The sequence below is a fragment of the Leptosomus discolor genome, chromosome Z (assembly GCF_034619465.1).
Source record: "Leptosomus discolor isolate bLepDis1 chromosome Z, bLepDis1.hap2, whole genome shotgun sequence".
In the NCBI taxonomy this organism is placed as follows: Eukaryota; Metazoa; Chordata; class Aves; order Leptosomiformes; family Leptosomidae; genus Leptosomus; species Leptosomus discolor.
Window position 1 is genome coordinate 89,465,612 of NC_141419.1, and position 14,116 is coordinate 89,479,727.

Below are 14,116 nucleotides of genomic sequence, written 5' to 3' on the forward strand. Positions count from 1 at the left end.
ACATATTCTTTCTTTCCAAAACCCAGAGTTTCACATTGTAACTCCAGGAAACTGCTATAATTATTTGTTTGCTCTTTACAACGCTACTGGATCACTGCACCTATGGAAGTTTCTTAAAATGAACAACAGCTCTTCTTTTTTCACACCAGTTACATAAAATGCCTCAGTCTTGGCCATCTCTGGAACGCTATTTGGGATATTTTACCTATAGAAAAACCACTTCTGAGTTAATCACACTGCAAGCGAGAAAGAAGTCACCTCCTGTGCCCTTGTTAGCAAAGAATTATTCTTCTAAGACAGACAGGTATGAACCTCTCCAAAAATTACCTCTTTGCCTATAAGTTGTTCCTCCTTTGCCAACAGGACCATCATATACAGCAAACAGACAATCATGTTGTGAGTCTGAGGATGAGGGCTGGGATTCCAGGCATCAGAGAGGACACTGACCCAGTTTATCTCACATAAAACGTAACCCAAAAATAAGAAACAACTCTTGGGGCTGCCTCTTTCAATCTAGGAAAGAAAAAGAAAAAAAAAAAAAAAAGACAGGCACATAAAACAATGTAAGATACAAATACTTTCACACTTCTCAGTGCCTTAGCCAGCTATAAATCCACAGCAGCATTTTAGGTCAGCAGAGGAGCAGACAGATGCCAGTTCTCCATCATTTTGCCCCCCACCAGAAGAGTCACACATATAATTTTTTAAGTCTCTCAACCAGTACAGAATACACAGCTACTGCAAACCAGAAAGAAGTAATCTATTACAAACTCTTAGCTGCATGACTGCATCCATCTCTCTCCACTCAGAGAGAGATTAAAACTCTGAGCCTGCTTAGAACTGCATGAAGAACGAATCCTAACCAGACAAGCAGTAAATCCTGAAAGCATTTCCAAACTTATCTGCAGCTTTACATTGTCTCAGACAACTTGAAGGTGAAAACATGGTCATAGTAAAAGTTATTAACTCTAACTAAATACATGTAGGTAATAAATGAGACATTGAGATAGAGCAATGACAGATTACACAGACTGCCAGCTTTACAGCTCCCCACAACTTTGTCTAAGACTCAGTAGCACCCCTTCACAAAAATCAGTCACAAAACGCGCAGCTGTGAACACGACAAACGAACTTTAAAAGCTCACTCGCTAAAAGAACTGTCTCCAGCTCTCCAGCTATTTTCAAGGGCAACACTGATTATCAACTTAATTCAACAGGTGCTGTGTACTCACTTTAAAGAACTCTTCCATAAGCATCTGGTCTGGATGCATTTCCTTCCACGGAAGCCTTCTGAACTCAGTATGGAAAGCATAGAGAATAAACTCTGGCATTTTGGGGGCTGTGCAACATTCGCAGTAATGCATCAGATGTAACCACAGAGCCCCATGGTGGCTTGGCAACAGCTTATCTACATTCAAAGAAAACAGCTGAATTAACAACAGAAAAAAAATCAGGGAAAGCTCGATTACAGAAAGAAGTCCAGTTTTGAAGATGAAGAACCATAAACGCAAGTTACACTAAAATTGTAACATTTGTCAAAGTAAAAAAAAAGGGCACATTAAGCTTTTAAGATTTTTTTTTTTTCCTCCAAATCAACACAGGGGAAAGCTTATGATTTCATGCCCTTCCTCGATCTTTTGAAGAGTTGCTGGACAATAATCTGAAGTTATAAAATACTCCTTCCATGTAGAACTTCATTGGTTTTATGTCGGGTTGGTTTGGGTTTTCTAAAAAGATCTTATGTATCTTGAATTTCATAAAACACAGAATAACGTGTTATTTCTAGTTATTTATTTTTACAAGGTAAGTTTGAATCTAGTTCGTCCCTAAAAGTCACTAAGAGGTACTGTGGAATTAATTTTTTCCATTTCTGTGTCCAACTACACATGAAACAAAGAAGTGCTCCTGGCACTACTGCAGTGATCACCTTGGCTGAAAGTTCATAACCAATAAAATCCCCTCACGTCCCAAGTCTCAATGAAAAAAATTCTTTTTTGGTCTGATAGAACAGAAAGTGACACACTACATTAAAATAGCATGGACTTCACCCACCTTTAAAGCTCTCATGCAGAAGCTTGATGCAATCTGTAAACAAACTGACCACGGTGGCTGCTACAGGAGTGTCGCTCTCTAACCAAGGGTAGCAGGGCTGGTTACTTAAAAGAAGCGAAGCAACACAGATTTCAGTGCAGTTACCAGACCATAAACACTTAAAACTACTTAAATATTTTAAAGCACAATCGATCAATACAGTAGGTAGCACACAGTAAATCGATACAGTGGGTATCATCAGTCCCTTCAAATTCAACTCTTTAGGACTGCCTGTTTCTTCCTGAGAAGAGGTACATGTTTTAACGTCACGCTGAAGATCTACGATACCACTGAGAAAGCAGAGATTACTTGTTTAATATTTCATAACTGAATTAAATACCAAAACACGGGAATTTCTGAATGACGGCACATATCACCTGCAGTTAACCTTGTAATTAAATGTTGGAGATGTGCTCGCAGCTCAAAAAGCTTTGGACTTTGGAGGAAAGTCAAATTTAAGTGTATAACATTACAAATAACTCCCCATGTGAAGACAGCGGTACACAAGACAGTAGATCATCATAGGACTGATTCGGTCCAAGATTTCATGAAGTACCACTGTCATTTGGGGTTGTATTTGCTTGGCTTTTTTCTTTTGTTCTAAACTAAGGACATGCTAAAAAATGGAATCTGGAATTTAAATTTGAGCGTTTCCACAACTAAGTGCGATTCATATTTTTCTCATCTCTGCTTCCTGACCAGAGCTTGGTTATATTTCCTGTATCTAAAACTCAATCCAAGTCTTGGAAAACACAACTTACAGAAATAATTCATGAGTTCCTTAATTGTTAAGGATATGACACAATTCACAGCTATTTAATGGAATGTCACAATATAGTCATGAATTAGAAAAAAAAAAAAAGAGTTAATAATGAAAGTCATTCTTAAGGCTGAAGTCCCTATTTTAGCAAAAATTGATTTAATTTTAAAATGCAAGACATACCTTGCATCTTCCTTATCCAAGACCAGTATCCACGGTTTAAAGAGTCCAGCAATGTCTGAATACAAGGACTGCAATGCTAGAAGAAACAAAAGGAAGAAGTTGCTTTTTTCCTTCAAATCAGCGACAGTGAACATATTATACTTTTCAAAACTTGAATACAACGTCCTTTGCTTATTCCAACACTTAAACAGTTCTTCCTGGTCAAATGAAAATTTAAAATACCATACATTTATTAGTAACTCCGGTTAACGATATGGCTGGTTTAATAAGAATCGTAAGCGTTTTGCATCTCTTTCTATGTTAATATTACTCTATCACATCTGAGATTGTGTGGATAATGGCGATTCACACTTTAAACCTGTATATAATAAAATAAAAGGTGTTTCAGCAGTTTTCTCCAAATCAAAATCACACCATGATGAAATTCAGCAGTCCCTGGTTCCCAAACCTCCGCTCTGTGCAAAAGACTGTATTTTTCTTTGAAGAAAGTATGATCTCCTGATGAAATAATTTTAAAGCAAGCTCAAATCTAAACAAACTTCCTCCAACAAGCATAAAGATGAAGCATAAAGTCCCACACGGCCATGAAGTAGCATCAGCATTTCCCATCTGTCTTTTAATGTTCTCATCATTATACAAATGCCAAGTAAGAAGATTTTACTGCACTTTTAAATGGTCTTTAACATCAGAAATCCGAGCAACTGAGTGCCTGTTCTTAAGTGATTTGCTTTTAAGACACATTACCTGCTAGAATCCTGTTACTGCCAACAGGCTCTTGGGCTAAATTGGCAACTTCGGTGTCAATAAGTCGTTTAATAAGATAATCCAGAAATTTATTCACTTCAGCCACGTAAGGACTCCATTTTGAAAACAGGCCAAAAGTCCTGAAGTCCATCGAAGCCAGTCGGAGTTTGCAGAAAGATGTGGAAAGCCATTCTATTGTCTCTCTAACCTGTAAAAAGAATGAAAACACTAATCAGCTACAGAAAGACCACACAGCAGTGTTATTTGCCACTGGTGGGCACCTGTTTCAGCTGAAAAACACAATAAATCAACCAAAGAGGCATCCACCTGTTCTGCAGAGAAGAGAATTTTTGCAGCATCCCGCAATACAGGACTTTCAGTAGAATCGCTTTTCTTGAAGCTTCCCTGTTCAGTCACCGGTGAACCACATCCCAAAGCTTTAAGCGATGCCTTCCAACAGTCAGGGCTTAGGAGCTGCTCTGATGAGCCTTAGGAGAAAGAGAAGGGAACGCATTTGTGAAAAATCAGGAGAAGGATATTAGTCCCATTCGCAACACGAGTCAGAAAGGGTTGAAAGAGCTCCCTACTACATTAAAAAATTAGGTAAGGCATGAATTTGAAAGCCCCAAGTTTAAGGGCGAGAGGCATCTCTGATTCCCAAACATAAGTCATTTAACGTTCACTTTTGGCATCTACATGCTCTCTTCTTAGAGAGTTTCCCAGGCACTTAATGCACCCCTGGCTACAAACACCTATGAAGAGTCAGTTGCTGCCTCAGCACATACGGTTTGACAGAAAGCAAGTACTTTGTTCTCATTTCAGAGGCACAGCGAATCACAGGTAGCATCTAACGTCAACCAGGACATCCTCAGCAGATTTCAGCATCTGTCCCAGGTCTCTACAATTCCAATTCGCAGTTCGACCTCGAAGGGTGCTCAAGAACAAGGATGTTGCATTGCAGGCTGTGACATAATCGTGTTTCCATTTACAGAAACCTCTCCTCCATCCTTCTCCTGTACTATGGGCTGAAAACCTGTTTGTCACCGATGCATGTACTCTGACCTGCAGAAGCGTTTTCTTCCAGCAGAGCTACAACGTCTCACAAAAACATACCACACAGCATGCACGTAAAAGGGCACACAGAAACTTAGGAAAGTTTAAATCATTCAGAATTTGTTGCTCTTTAACTCCACTGCGCACAGCTCATATTTTTAAGCCAGCAGAGTTCTGTATGAAAGGCTTCGTATGCATTGATTCAGATACTCACTTTGCACGAACAATCTTAGGAAATCACTATAGTGATCAGGGAATTGATACTGGAGAAGGTTAGTCCAATGCTTGCAGAAGATATTAAATGGCATCAAAATATCTTCTTCAGGTTCAAGGCCACATGCATTGAGAGCCAAATGAATAGACTCCAGAAGCTTGGTACGTTCAGAGAGAGGTGGCTTAGCAACATTCAACCATTGCGTAAGGTCAAACTAGAACAGAAGAAAGGAAGCATTTGTAAGCAGAAGCTTTAACAGCCACAATACATTTAAGAGAAGGGTGAAATCATTAGGGGGAAAAAAAAAATCTGAAAGTTTTTATACATTTAAGAAAAACCTAAGGAATTTGCACCTTGTTAGCCCTAACTCAAAACCAGAGTAACGCTTTCCAAAGGTTATGATTTAGCATACTGCAGAAGTCCCTGAATTTATGAAACAACCCTTCACAGGCGTTCTCGGATTCACGAAAATGGGCATGAATTCCCACACTTCAGTACCGCTGCCAAACACAAGATTGACTGGACTAATCTCCATAGTCCATAAATTTTCAGGTGGAGGTGCAAAGCTTTTGTAGCCTCTAGGCCATCTGTTCAGACGTGGGTCAGCAGGGACAACGCTGATCATTGTCTCTAAGGACAGCTTAGAGTTATGCTCAAAACAGACTGCCCGCTATTCACAGTTGTCAAACCCTATCTCTGCCTAACTAATGAAGAGAACCAGAGCAATACAGATATATACAGATAGATAGATAGACAGATATACACCCTATAATAGTAGTTTCTCCACTGACAATACAGGTAGGCAGTATCATTCAGCCCTGAAACAAGAGATGTGCAAAATCACTTGCTTTTACCTAACGGTGTGTTTTAAGATACGCAGGAAGGACATGGGTGCCAGAGATGGAAGATTCAGACCCTGTTTCAAAATTTTTTTTTCCTTTATTTTTAAGATACCTGGGATTCACCAGCTATTTTGACAAATGTCTCTGCAGAGCTCTCCGGCAGAAGAAGCCATCGAGAGCTTGCTTTAATTTCAAGAGTAAAAGTGCACTGAAGAGTTAAGCCTTATCTGGTCTAGCAAAGGGTAGTTTAAGCTTCCCATTTGCTTTTGCCTCCAGCCCCTCTTGAGCTTAAATACAACACATTCCATTCGGGATGAGCAACATAGATCTACAGAGACTGTCAATGTTATTTTAAAGTGCCAGATTTGCACCTCTTTCCTTCCTTAGCCTAAAGACACATGCCCACAAAAGCAACCCACAAACCAGATGCAGTATTCATGAGTACTCTACCTTTGTCAGCAGCATGAAGACAACATCGCTGTTATCCTCACTCAGAAAGGCTACGACTTTTTCATATAAAGTCACAAATTCACTGGGAGAGGCAACTGGAGTGAAGTAAGGAGAAAGGAGGGTACAGAGCCTTCGATTCTGCAGGATCGTCTGGAGGAGACGTTTGCACTCCGACTTGGTCCCACTGATGAACACCTGAGGAAATTCGGAACGGTGAGAAAAATGGCCCAGTATGAATCTATTGGAAAATACACCTCAGAGCTCTTTGTCGAGACAAGCATAATTTTGTTCCATTTTGAAAAGGAAACTTTTCTCAAAACCAACAGACTATATGAGATCAACATCAACTAAATACTGCTGTTTCACAAGATATAACGTAAAATAAACATCTTTCCCTAGCACACTTAAGAACAGCACTTGTGACCACACATGTTGTCTAAAAATACCCAGAAATACAATTTTTCCGATAGGACAGCAAAAGGAAACAAATCCAGATTTCAGCAGCAATTGGAATAAGCATTAGGCATCCAAAAATCAGAGAATAAACTCACTTGACCTAGAATCTCAATGCAGGATGTGAAGAACTGCCTCGTGGGGGGATTGCGTTGAGTTTCATCACACACATATTCCACTAACGTAAAAAACAAACTAATCCCAACTTTCTTAATTGCAGGCATAGGCTGCACCTTGTAGATATTTATTAAGGCCCTGAAAAAAAAGAAAGGCAGATTAAATCTACATATGGAAAATAACCCATGACAAAAACCAAAGGTTTCTTGCCAATATATAGCCTTGAAACGGGTATTTCTGGCTTACATGATAATCAAGCATGGGTTCACAGAATTGCAGCATAGATGAGGTTACAAGGGATCTCTGCAGGGCATCTGGACCAACCACCTGCCCAAGTAGGGCCACCTACAGCTTGTTAGCCCAAGACGATGTCCAGATGGCTTTTGAGTATCTCCAAAGGTGGAGACTCCACAACCTCTCTGGGCAGCATGTGTCACCCCTCAGTAAAAAAAAAAAGTGTTTTCTCATGTTCAGAGGGAACCTCCTGTGTCTCCGTTTGTGCTCATTGCCTCTTGTCCTGTCACTGGACACCCTTGAAGAGAGCCTGGCTCGGTCTTCTCAACATAATCCTCAGGGTAATCAGCCCCCTGAGCTGGAGCACAGGTGACCAGAAGGATTCCTTCATAATCCGGACAGCAGTAGTTAGTTAGTTGATGACCTGCACTGCCAACTGGACACTCACAAATCTATGAGGCCAGATGAAATCCACCCGAGAGTGCTGAGGGAGCTGGTGGAGGAACTTGCCAAGGCTCTCTCCATCATTTATCAGCAATGCTGGTCAACAGGTGAGGTCCCGGAAGACTGGAGGCTTGCCAATGTGACACCCATCTACAAGACGGGTTGGAAGGAGGATCTGGGGAACTACAGGCCCATCAGCCTGACCTTGGCACCAGGGAAGGTTATGGAGCAGTTCATCTTGGGCACACTCAACACAGCAAGTGCAGGACACCCAGGGACTCAGGCCCAGCCAGCACGGGTTCATGAAAGGCAGGTCCTGTTTGACCAACCTGATCTCCTTCTATGACCAGGTGACCTGCCCAGTGGGTGAGGGAAAAGCTGTGGATGTCATCTACCTGGACTTCAGTAAGGCATTTGACACAGTCTCCTGCAGCACTCTGTTGGACAAGCTGGTGGTTCATGGCCTAGACCGGTGCACTCTTCGCTGGGTTAGAAGCTGGCTGGATGGGTGAGCATAGAGAGTGGTGGTGAGTGGAGTTAAATCCAGCTGGTGGCCGGTCACAAGCGGTGTGCCCCAGGGCTCAGTGTTGGGGCAGGACTTGTTTAACATCTTTATCAATGGTCTGGATGAGGGGATCGAGTGCTCCCTCAGTAAGTTTGCAGGTGACACTAAATTGGGTGGGAGTGTTGATCTGCTCAGGGGTAGGAAGGCTCTGCAGGGGGACCTGGACAGGCTGGATCGATGGGCTGAGGCCAATGCTCTGAGGTTCAACAAGGCCAAGTGCTGGATCCTGCCCTTGGGTCACCACAACCCCAGCAGCGCTACAGGCTGGGGAGGAGCGGCTGGAGAGCTGCCCGGCGGGAAAGGCCCTGGGGGTGCTGGTCGACAGCCGGCTGGACATGAGCCAGCAGCGTGCCCAGGTGGGCAAGAAGGCCAACAGCCTCCTGGCCTGTATCAGCCATGGTGTGGCCAGCAGGAGCAGGGAAGGGATCGTGCCCCTGGACTGGGCACTGGTGAGGCCGCCCCTCGAATGGTGGGTGCAGTTTTGGGCCCCTCACTGCAAGAAGGACACGGAGGTGCTGGAGCGTGTCCAGAGAAGGGCAGCGGAGCTGGTGAAGGGTCTGGAGAACAGGTCTGTGAGGAGCGGCTGAGGGAACTGGGGGTGTTCAGCCTGGAGAAGAGGAGGCTGAGGGGAGACCTGATCGCTCTCTGCAGCTGCCTGAGAGGAGGCTGTGGTGAGGTGGGGTCGGTCTGTTCTCCCAAGGAACTGATGACAGGACAGGAGGAAACAGCCTCACATTGTGCCACGGGAGATTTAATTTGGATTAGGAAAAATTTCTTTACTGAAAGAGCGGTTAGGCATCGGAACAGGCTGCCCAGGGAGGCGGTGGAGTCACCATCCCTGGAGGTGTTCAAAAGATGTTTAGCTGTGGTGCTTACGGACATGGTTTAGTGGTGGGCTTGGTAGAGTTAGGATAATGGTTGGACCTAATTATCTTTAAGGTATATTCCAACCAAAATGATTCTATTATTCTCTGCACCCTCCCTTCAGGTATGGAAATACATTTATGAGAACGCCCTGAGTCGTCTTTTATCCAGGCTGAACAGTCCCAGGTTTAGCTCAAGTAATTTTGCTGCCTGAAACAGGTACCTCCAAACCTTAGAAAGTCTCTGTAATAGGAGTCAGAAAGCGATCGTCAAAAGATTTTTCACAACATAGTGCCAACATTATTTCTCCTTCAAATCATGTGTTCATCATGTGCTTAGACTAACTCAGCTACATTTGTACTGCAAGAAAATTTACCTCATTTTACTTAACAGGCTCAGCAATAAAAGAATTAAAACAGAATCAATCTTTCCTTACATATTGACAAGGGAATGTTTTATTGAGCTCAAACCCCCATCTTCCCTGTGTCTGAATTAAAACATCTGAAGAACATGCAGTTCCACAGATCTAAATCCTAAGAACTAGCTCATCCACAGAATTTTTCAGATTAATGATGAAGAATGAACATGTAGAAATAGTAACGAAATATCTTTTACTTGTACAGTGAGTACACACTGCTGGAAACCAACTACACTAAAAGAAGCCCAGCAGAAATCTAGAAGATTGAGAAGAATGGTGTTGCAAAACTGGACCTCTGGGACAAACTCTAGAAAGTATTCAGGAGGGAGGGGCCCTTAGACTAATCCATTTACTCAAATAAACCCTCCACAAAAAAAAAAGTGGTATTATATAGTCCTCTTCCACTGCATGATTTTGTTCCACACATTGAAAAGCTACTTCAAATCATAACTCCTTATTGAAGAACTATGTCCTGCACTATTAACAGGGGAAAACCTACAGAGAGAGAGATTAAAAACACGTAGTTTAGCCTACGGCTGAGTCAGCTGTGGTACAAGTTTGTCACTTCCTTAAGTTTAACATAGCACCCCTGTCATCACCCAACATGCTTCTGGCAGGGTTAGAAGGGCTATTCTAATACAGTACAATAGATTGAAGTAGAAGACAATACTGTGTGCCCCACTGATGCTGAATGACCTTCTGATAATACAGAGTTATTTCTGCAGAGTTCTGCGTCACAAACATACAGGTCTCAGGATTGCAGCTCTGTTGTTGACCCAAGCTGATAAGCACTACAAAAACCACACAAACAGGTTCCACATTTTAACTCTAACGTACAGAAAAAGAAATATAAAACATCACTACCTAAAACAGTCTGAACAACCTACGTTATAAAATTTTCCACATGTACTGCTGCTTCCACAACACCCAGAGAAGGTGGCTTCGTAGCTTCTGCCTGCAGTTGTCTCACTTCTTTACGCAAAGCATGAAGCTGCTGGCTCACTGCTTCATTTTTATGTTTCCCTTCAAACTAAATGACAAAGAGACACATATTCATTTCAGAATAATATTTTTTTGCTGAAACCCTTTGATGTTGCACCTATTTGTAAAAATGAAGCAGAGCCCAGTAAGAGAACTCTGAACATAGATAGTTTTTCCCCTGAGATCAGATTTAGTTGATCAGATTTAGTACATCGTGACCAAGCACACATCCCTGGTCACGTTCCTATTTAATTATCACACACTAACATAATTCATGTCTTTTATATAAGGCTTTTAATCCACAGGGACTGAAAGTTAGGAGGGATCAAGAAATTCATATACCAAGCAACATGGGAATATTTCTATAAACATTTTCATGCTTCTATCCCTATCAGTGAGCATATTCTCACATTCCCACATGGGGAAGCAGTTTAGAACGAATGCTATGAGCAAAACAAACTTTACACAACAATTTATTCTTCAGCTGTTGATGTGCATCTCCTTTTGAGCACTACACATTAGGTATTTCAGGTAACTATTATGCGTGTGTGGATTTATTTGGTCAACTGCTATGACTCTTGTAACCACTCAACCATTTCACGTTCACTATCCATGTCCAACAGCCCCAAAACAGAAGTGATGCCATGCCTCTAACCTGGATGGTCAGGAGAGCTGCTCCCTGACAGCCTTTATTTGAAGTTCCACGGCACTCCAAATGGAGGGTGATCTGCTCTTCCCGATTGACATACAGCTTAGGTACTGTTTCCAGTATTTCACCGTTAAGAGCAACATGCTGAGATTCCCAGAGAGCTGCAGTTCTGAAAAGCGTTTATTAATAAAGTTACCAAAATCCTTATTGAAAATAGCAATGCTAAGAATTTATAAGCAAGAGATGAGACTTCAATTTAATGGGCTGTGCAAAGACTCGTGACACTTTCCTAGAAAATATAAAAGGTTATTAAATGGAGTTAAAACTTCAAAGTAATAGCACTTCAAAGTAATAAAGAAATACGTTCATAAGAACAAAACTACTCAAGTCTGCATGAGTTGTTTTTAAATATTCTATACGATAACCTGGAAGGAAATTAAATAGATCACCCACTGTAGGAAACGCAATTTTCCTCCAGACAAAAAAAATCTGGACTGTGGGATGATTCAGTCACCAAAAAAAAGTGCACATAAAATTGCTGCTGAAATTGTGTAGACACAACTTCTCTTGGGCTTAGCCAGTTTTGTTTTGGTTTATAATATTGTTATTAAATGATTACACTGGACACGAACAGCTACCGATTCACCAGCTGTGTTTGAAAATAATTCAGCTGGATTCTCTTAGTAGGAAGATTAAAAACAGAAAGTCTCTTTCACTCAAAGCTGATAGTCCCAGAAATCAGATTTCTCTCTTGAGGGCTCCAGCGCTTCATACTGCAGCTATTACGTTAGTGCAAAAGGGTTAACTAACATATTGTCAATAAATCTGGGCTACACAGAGGCTTTATTTTAAGAGGTATGCCAAATGAGAAAAGAAACTGTAGGAGTTGGATGTCAGCTGATGTAATCTCAGTCATCAGACAAGACTTGTGTAGTCTCATCCTAGTCAAACGAGTAGATTAACAACTTGATAGCCAAGAAGAAAAAAAAAAACACACCCACAAACAGGCCCAGAAGCAGAAGTCAAGTACTGACAGTCTTGTGCCAACACCACAAATGAGGCTGCTGTAAAGGGCACCTGAAGACACTGCTAGGCGTGCTAGTGAGGCAAAAGGGAAATAGCTATGTCTTACTTGGCGTGTCGCTGCAAGATGTTGAGGTCCCCACGCATGAGCTGAATTGCTTCTTTCTGACTTACTAGACTGCCAGAGGAAATAACTGGCACAGGAGCTTTCATCGTCTGGAGTGGAAGAGGGGGCTTTGGAGTATCAAACTTCTTCAAATTATTCATTACCCTCTCTTTGGCTAGAGAAGAAAGCAGAAGCAAGATTTGTCAATAAGAAAAGTTTAGGAGAAACTGAACAAAAAGGTATTTTTTTGCATGAAACATTTTTAGCAGCAGACAAATATTTCTCAGGATTCTTCCGTTTAAAAAAAAACAAAACCAAAACACACTTAACTAATCTTCCTGGGTTTGTTGGCAAAGTTGATTTCACACAGTAAATTTTCATGACCAGCGCCACTACACAAATATTACGATCCAAAGCCCCATTGCTTTCCTTGTTTCCCCCACCCACCTTCTACCCTCCCCATTTTCCTCTTAGCACCCCATTTATTCCCCTTATCTGACGGAAACTCCCAGACCCAGTCTAAGCCAAATCCATCTTCCTTTCCCTACAATTCATCCTCGCCTCTACTTTCACCAGCTCCAGTTCCTCCTCAAAACACAGACTCTTTCCAGGTCAGCTCTCTCCTCCTGCTGATTCCCAATCAGGTCCTCTGCCCAAACAGTGACAATTCACCTATGAAACTATTCCAGTTTCATTCCATCCCCTCCCTCCCCTTTTTTAATCAGCCCCCCCAAAAAAAATCCAATCTCACCATGTCCTTAATATACCTACCATGATTATTATCCCCTTCTGTGCTAGAACAACCCTTCACCATGCCAAAATTTCAGGGAAAGTCATTGAGAGCAACGACAAAAACCAGAGACAATCTCTTTTTCAGTTGCACTGGGTTTTGTCTTTGCTTGCAGCTGTCTGTATCTAAACCTTGGGGAAATTCAGCCTGTCTGGAGCAGAGGAATCTTTGAGGAGCTAACCCATGAAGCTCTAGGCACAACACCACCTGCTGTTCTCTGATGCGGTAAACTTTAAGCCAAAAATGTTGACGTTAGCCCCTCACATGAGCATCTTGGTGAGAACACCAGGAAAACTTCATGCGTGGGCATGTAGTGATAGGATGAGGGGTGATGGCTTTAAACTGAGAGAGGGGAGATTCAGATAAGGAAGAAATTCTTCCCTGTGAGGGTGGTGAGACACTGGCACAGTTGCCCAGAGAAGCTGTGGCTGCCCCCTCCCTGGCAGTGCTCAAGGCCAGGCTGGATGGGGCTGGGAGCGACCTGGTCTGGTGGAAGGTGTCCTTGCCTATGGCAGGGGGGGTCAGAACTGGGTGGTCTTTAAGGTCCCTTCCAACCCAAACCAGTCTGTGATTCTGTGAAAATACTGTACCCACAGAAAACAAACTGTATTAACATCTTTACTCACAGACATCATTACATTCCTAAAGAAACCAGGTCTTCAACTCAACATGATAATAATTCTTCCTGGCCCGGTTCCATTAACAATATCCTTATTTCTTACCTGATAAAGGGTTGGTGAAATCTGTTTGCCCTGCAGAAACACAGTTTGTATGCAATTCAAGCTGAACCTGCAGCCAAAGGTTTAGAGCTTCCTGAAATTCATGGTGTACGAGTTCAACATTGACATACTCCATCCACAGATCCTAAAGCAGAAAAGAACGAGTCAGTACCATATACTGTGCACCCATCCCAGCAGCTGGGGAACTAAAACAAGTACATAAAACTAGATCCTGCACTTAAGTCAGAGGAAAATTACTAGGAAAAAAAAAAATCTACGTTGAAGAAAAAAGCTGCAGAATTTTTTCACATCTATAGATAAGCTACTGATAAAGCATGTGTGACAGAGGAGAAATTTGACAAGCACACGTGGTATAATTTCTAACAAATAAGAGAGAAAGCATACAGATTATTAAT

General features: G+C 42.0%; 1 protein-coding gene across 2 annotated transcripts in view; it reads right to left on the reverse strand.

The window, feature by feature from the left end:
- EPG5 (ectopic P-granules 5 autophagy tethering factor) overlaps positions 1–14,116 on the reverse strand; it is a 59,176-nt gene that overhangs the window by 12,702 nt on the left and 32,358 nt on the right. For both annotated transcript variants that reach the window (XM_086479341.1, XM_086479340.1), the window contains exons 25-37: positions 13,704–13,845; positions 12,195–12,366; positions 11,069–11,231; positions 10,320–10,462; positions 6,889–7,045; positions 6,338–6,532; positions 5,046–5,259; positions 4,106–4,266; positions 3,779–3,986; positions 3,035–3,110; positions 2,053–2,156; positions 1,233–1,408; positions 328–513 (exon numbers count right to left, since the gene is read on the reverse strand). In XM_086479341.1, the coding sequence (XP_086335467.1) occupies positions 328–513; positions 1,233–1,408; positions 2,053–2,156; positions 3,035–3,110; positions 3,779–3,986; positions 4,106–4,266; positions 5,046–5,259; positions 6,338–6,532; positions 6,889–7,045; positions 10,320–10,462; positions 11,069–11,231; positions 12,195–12,366; positions 13,704–13,845 (2,097 nt within the window). The remainder of the gene's footprint in view (positions 1–327; positions 514–1,232; positions 1,409–2,052; positions 2,157–3,034; positions 3,111–3,778; positions 3,987–4,105; positions 4,267–5,045; positions 5,260–6,337; positions 6,533–6,888; positions 7,046–10,319; positions 10,463–11,068; positions 11,232–12,194; positions 12,367–13,703; positions 13,846–14,116) is intronic.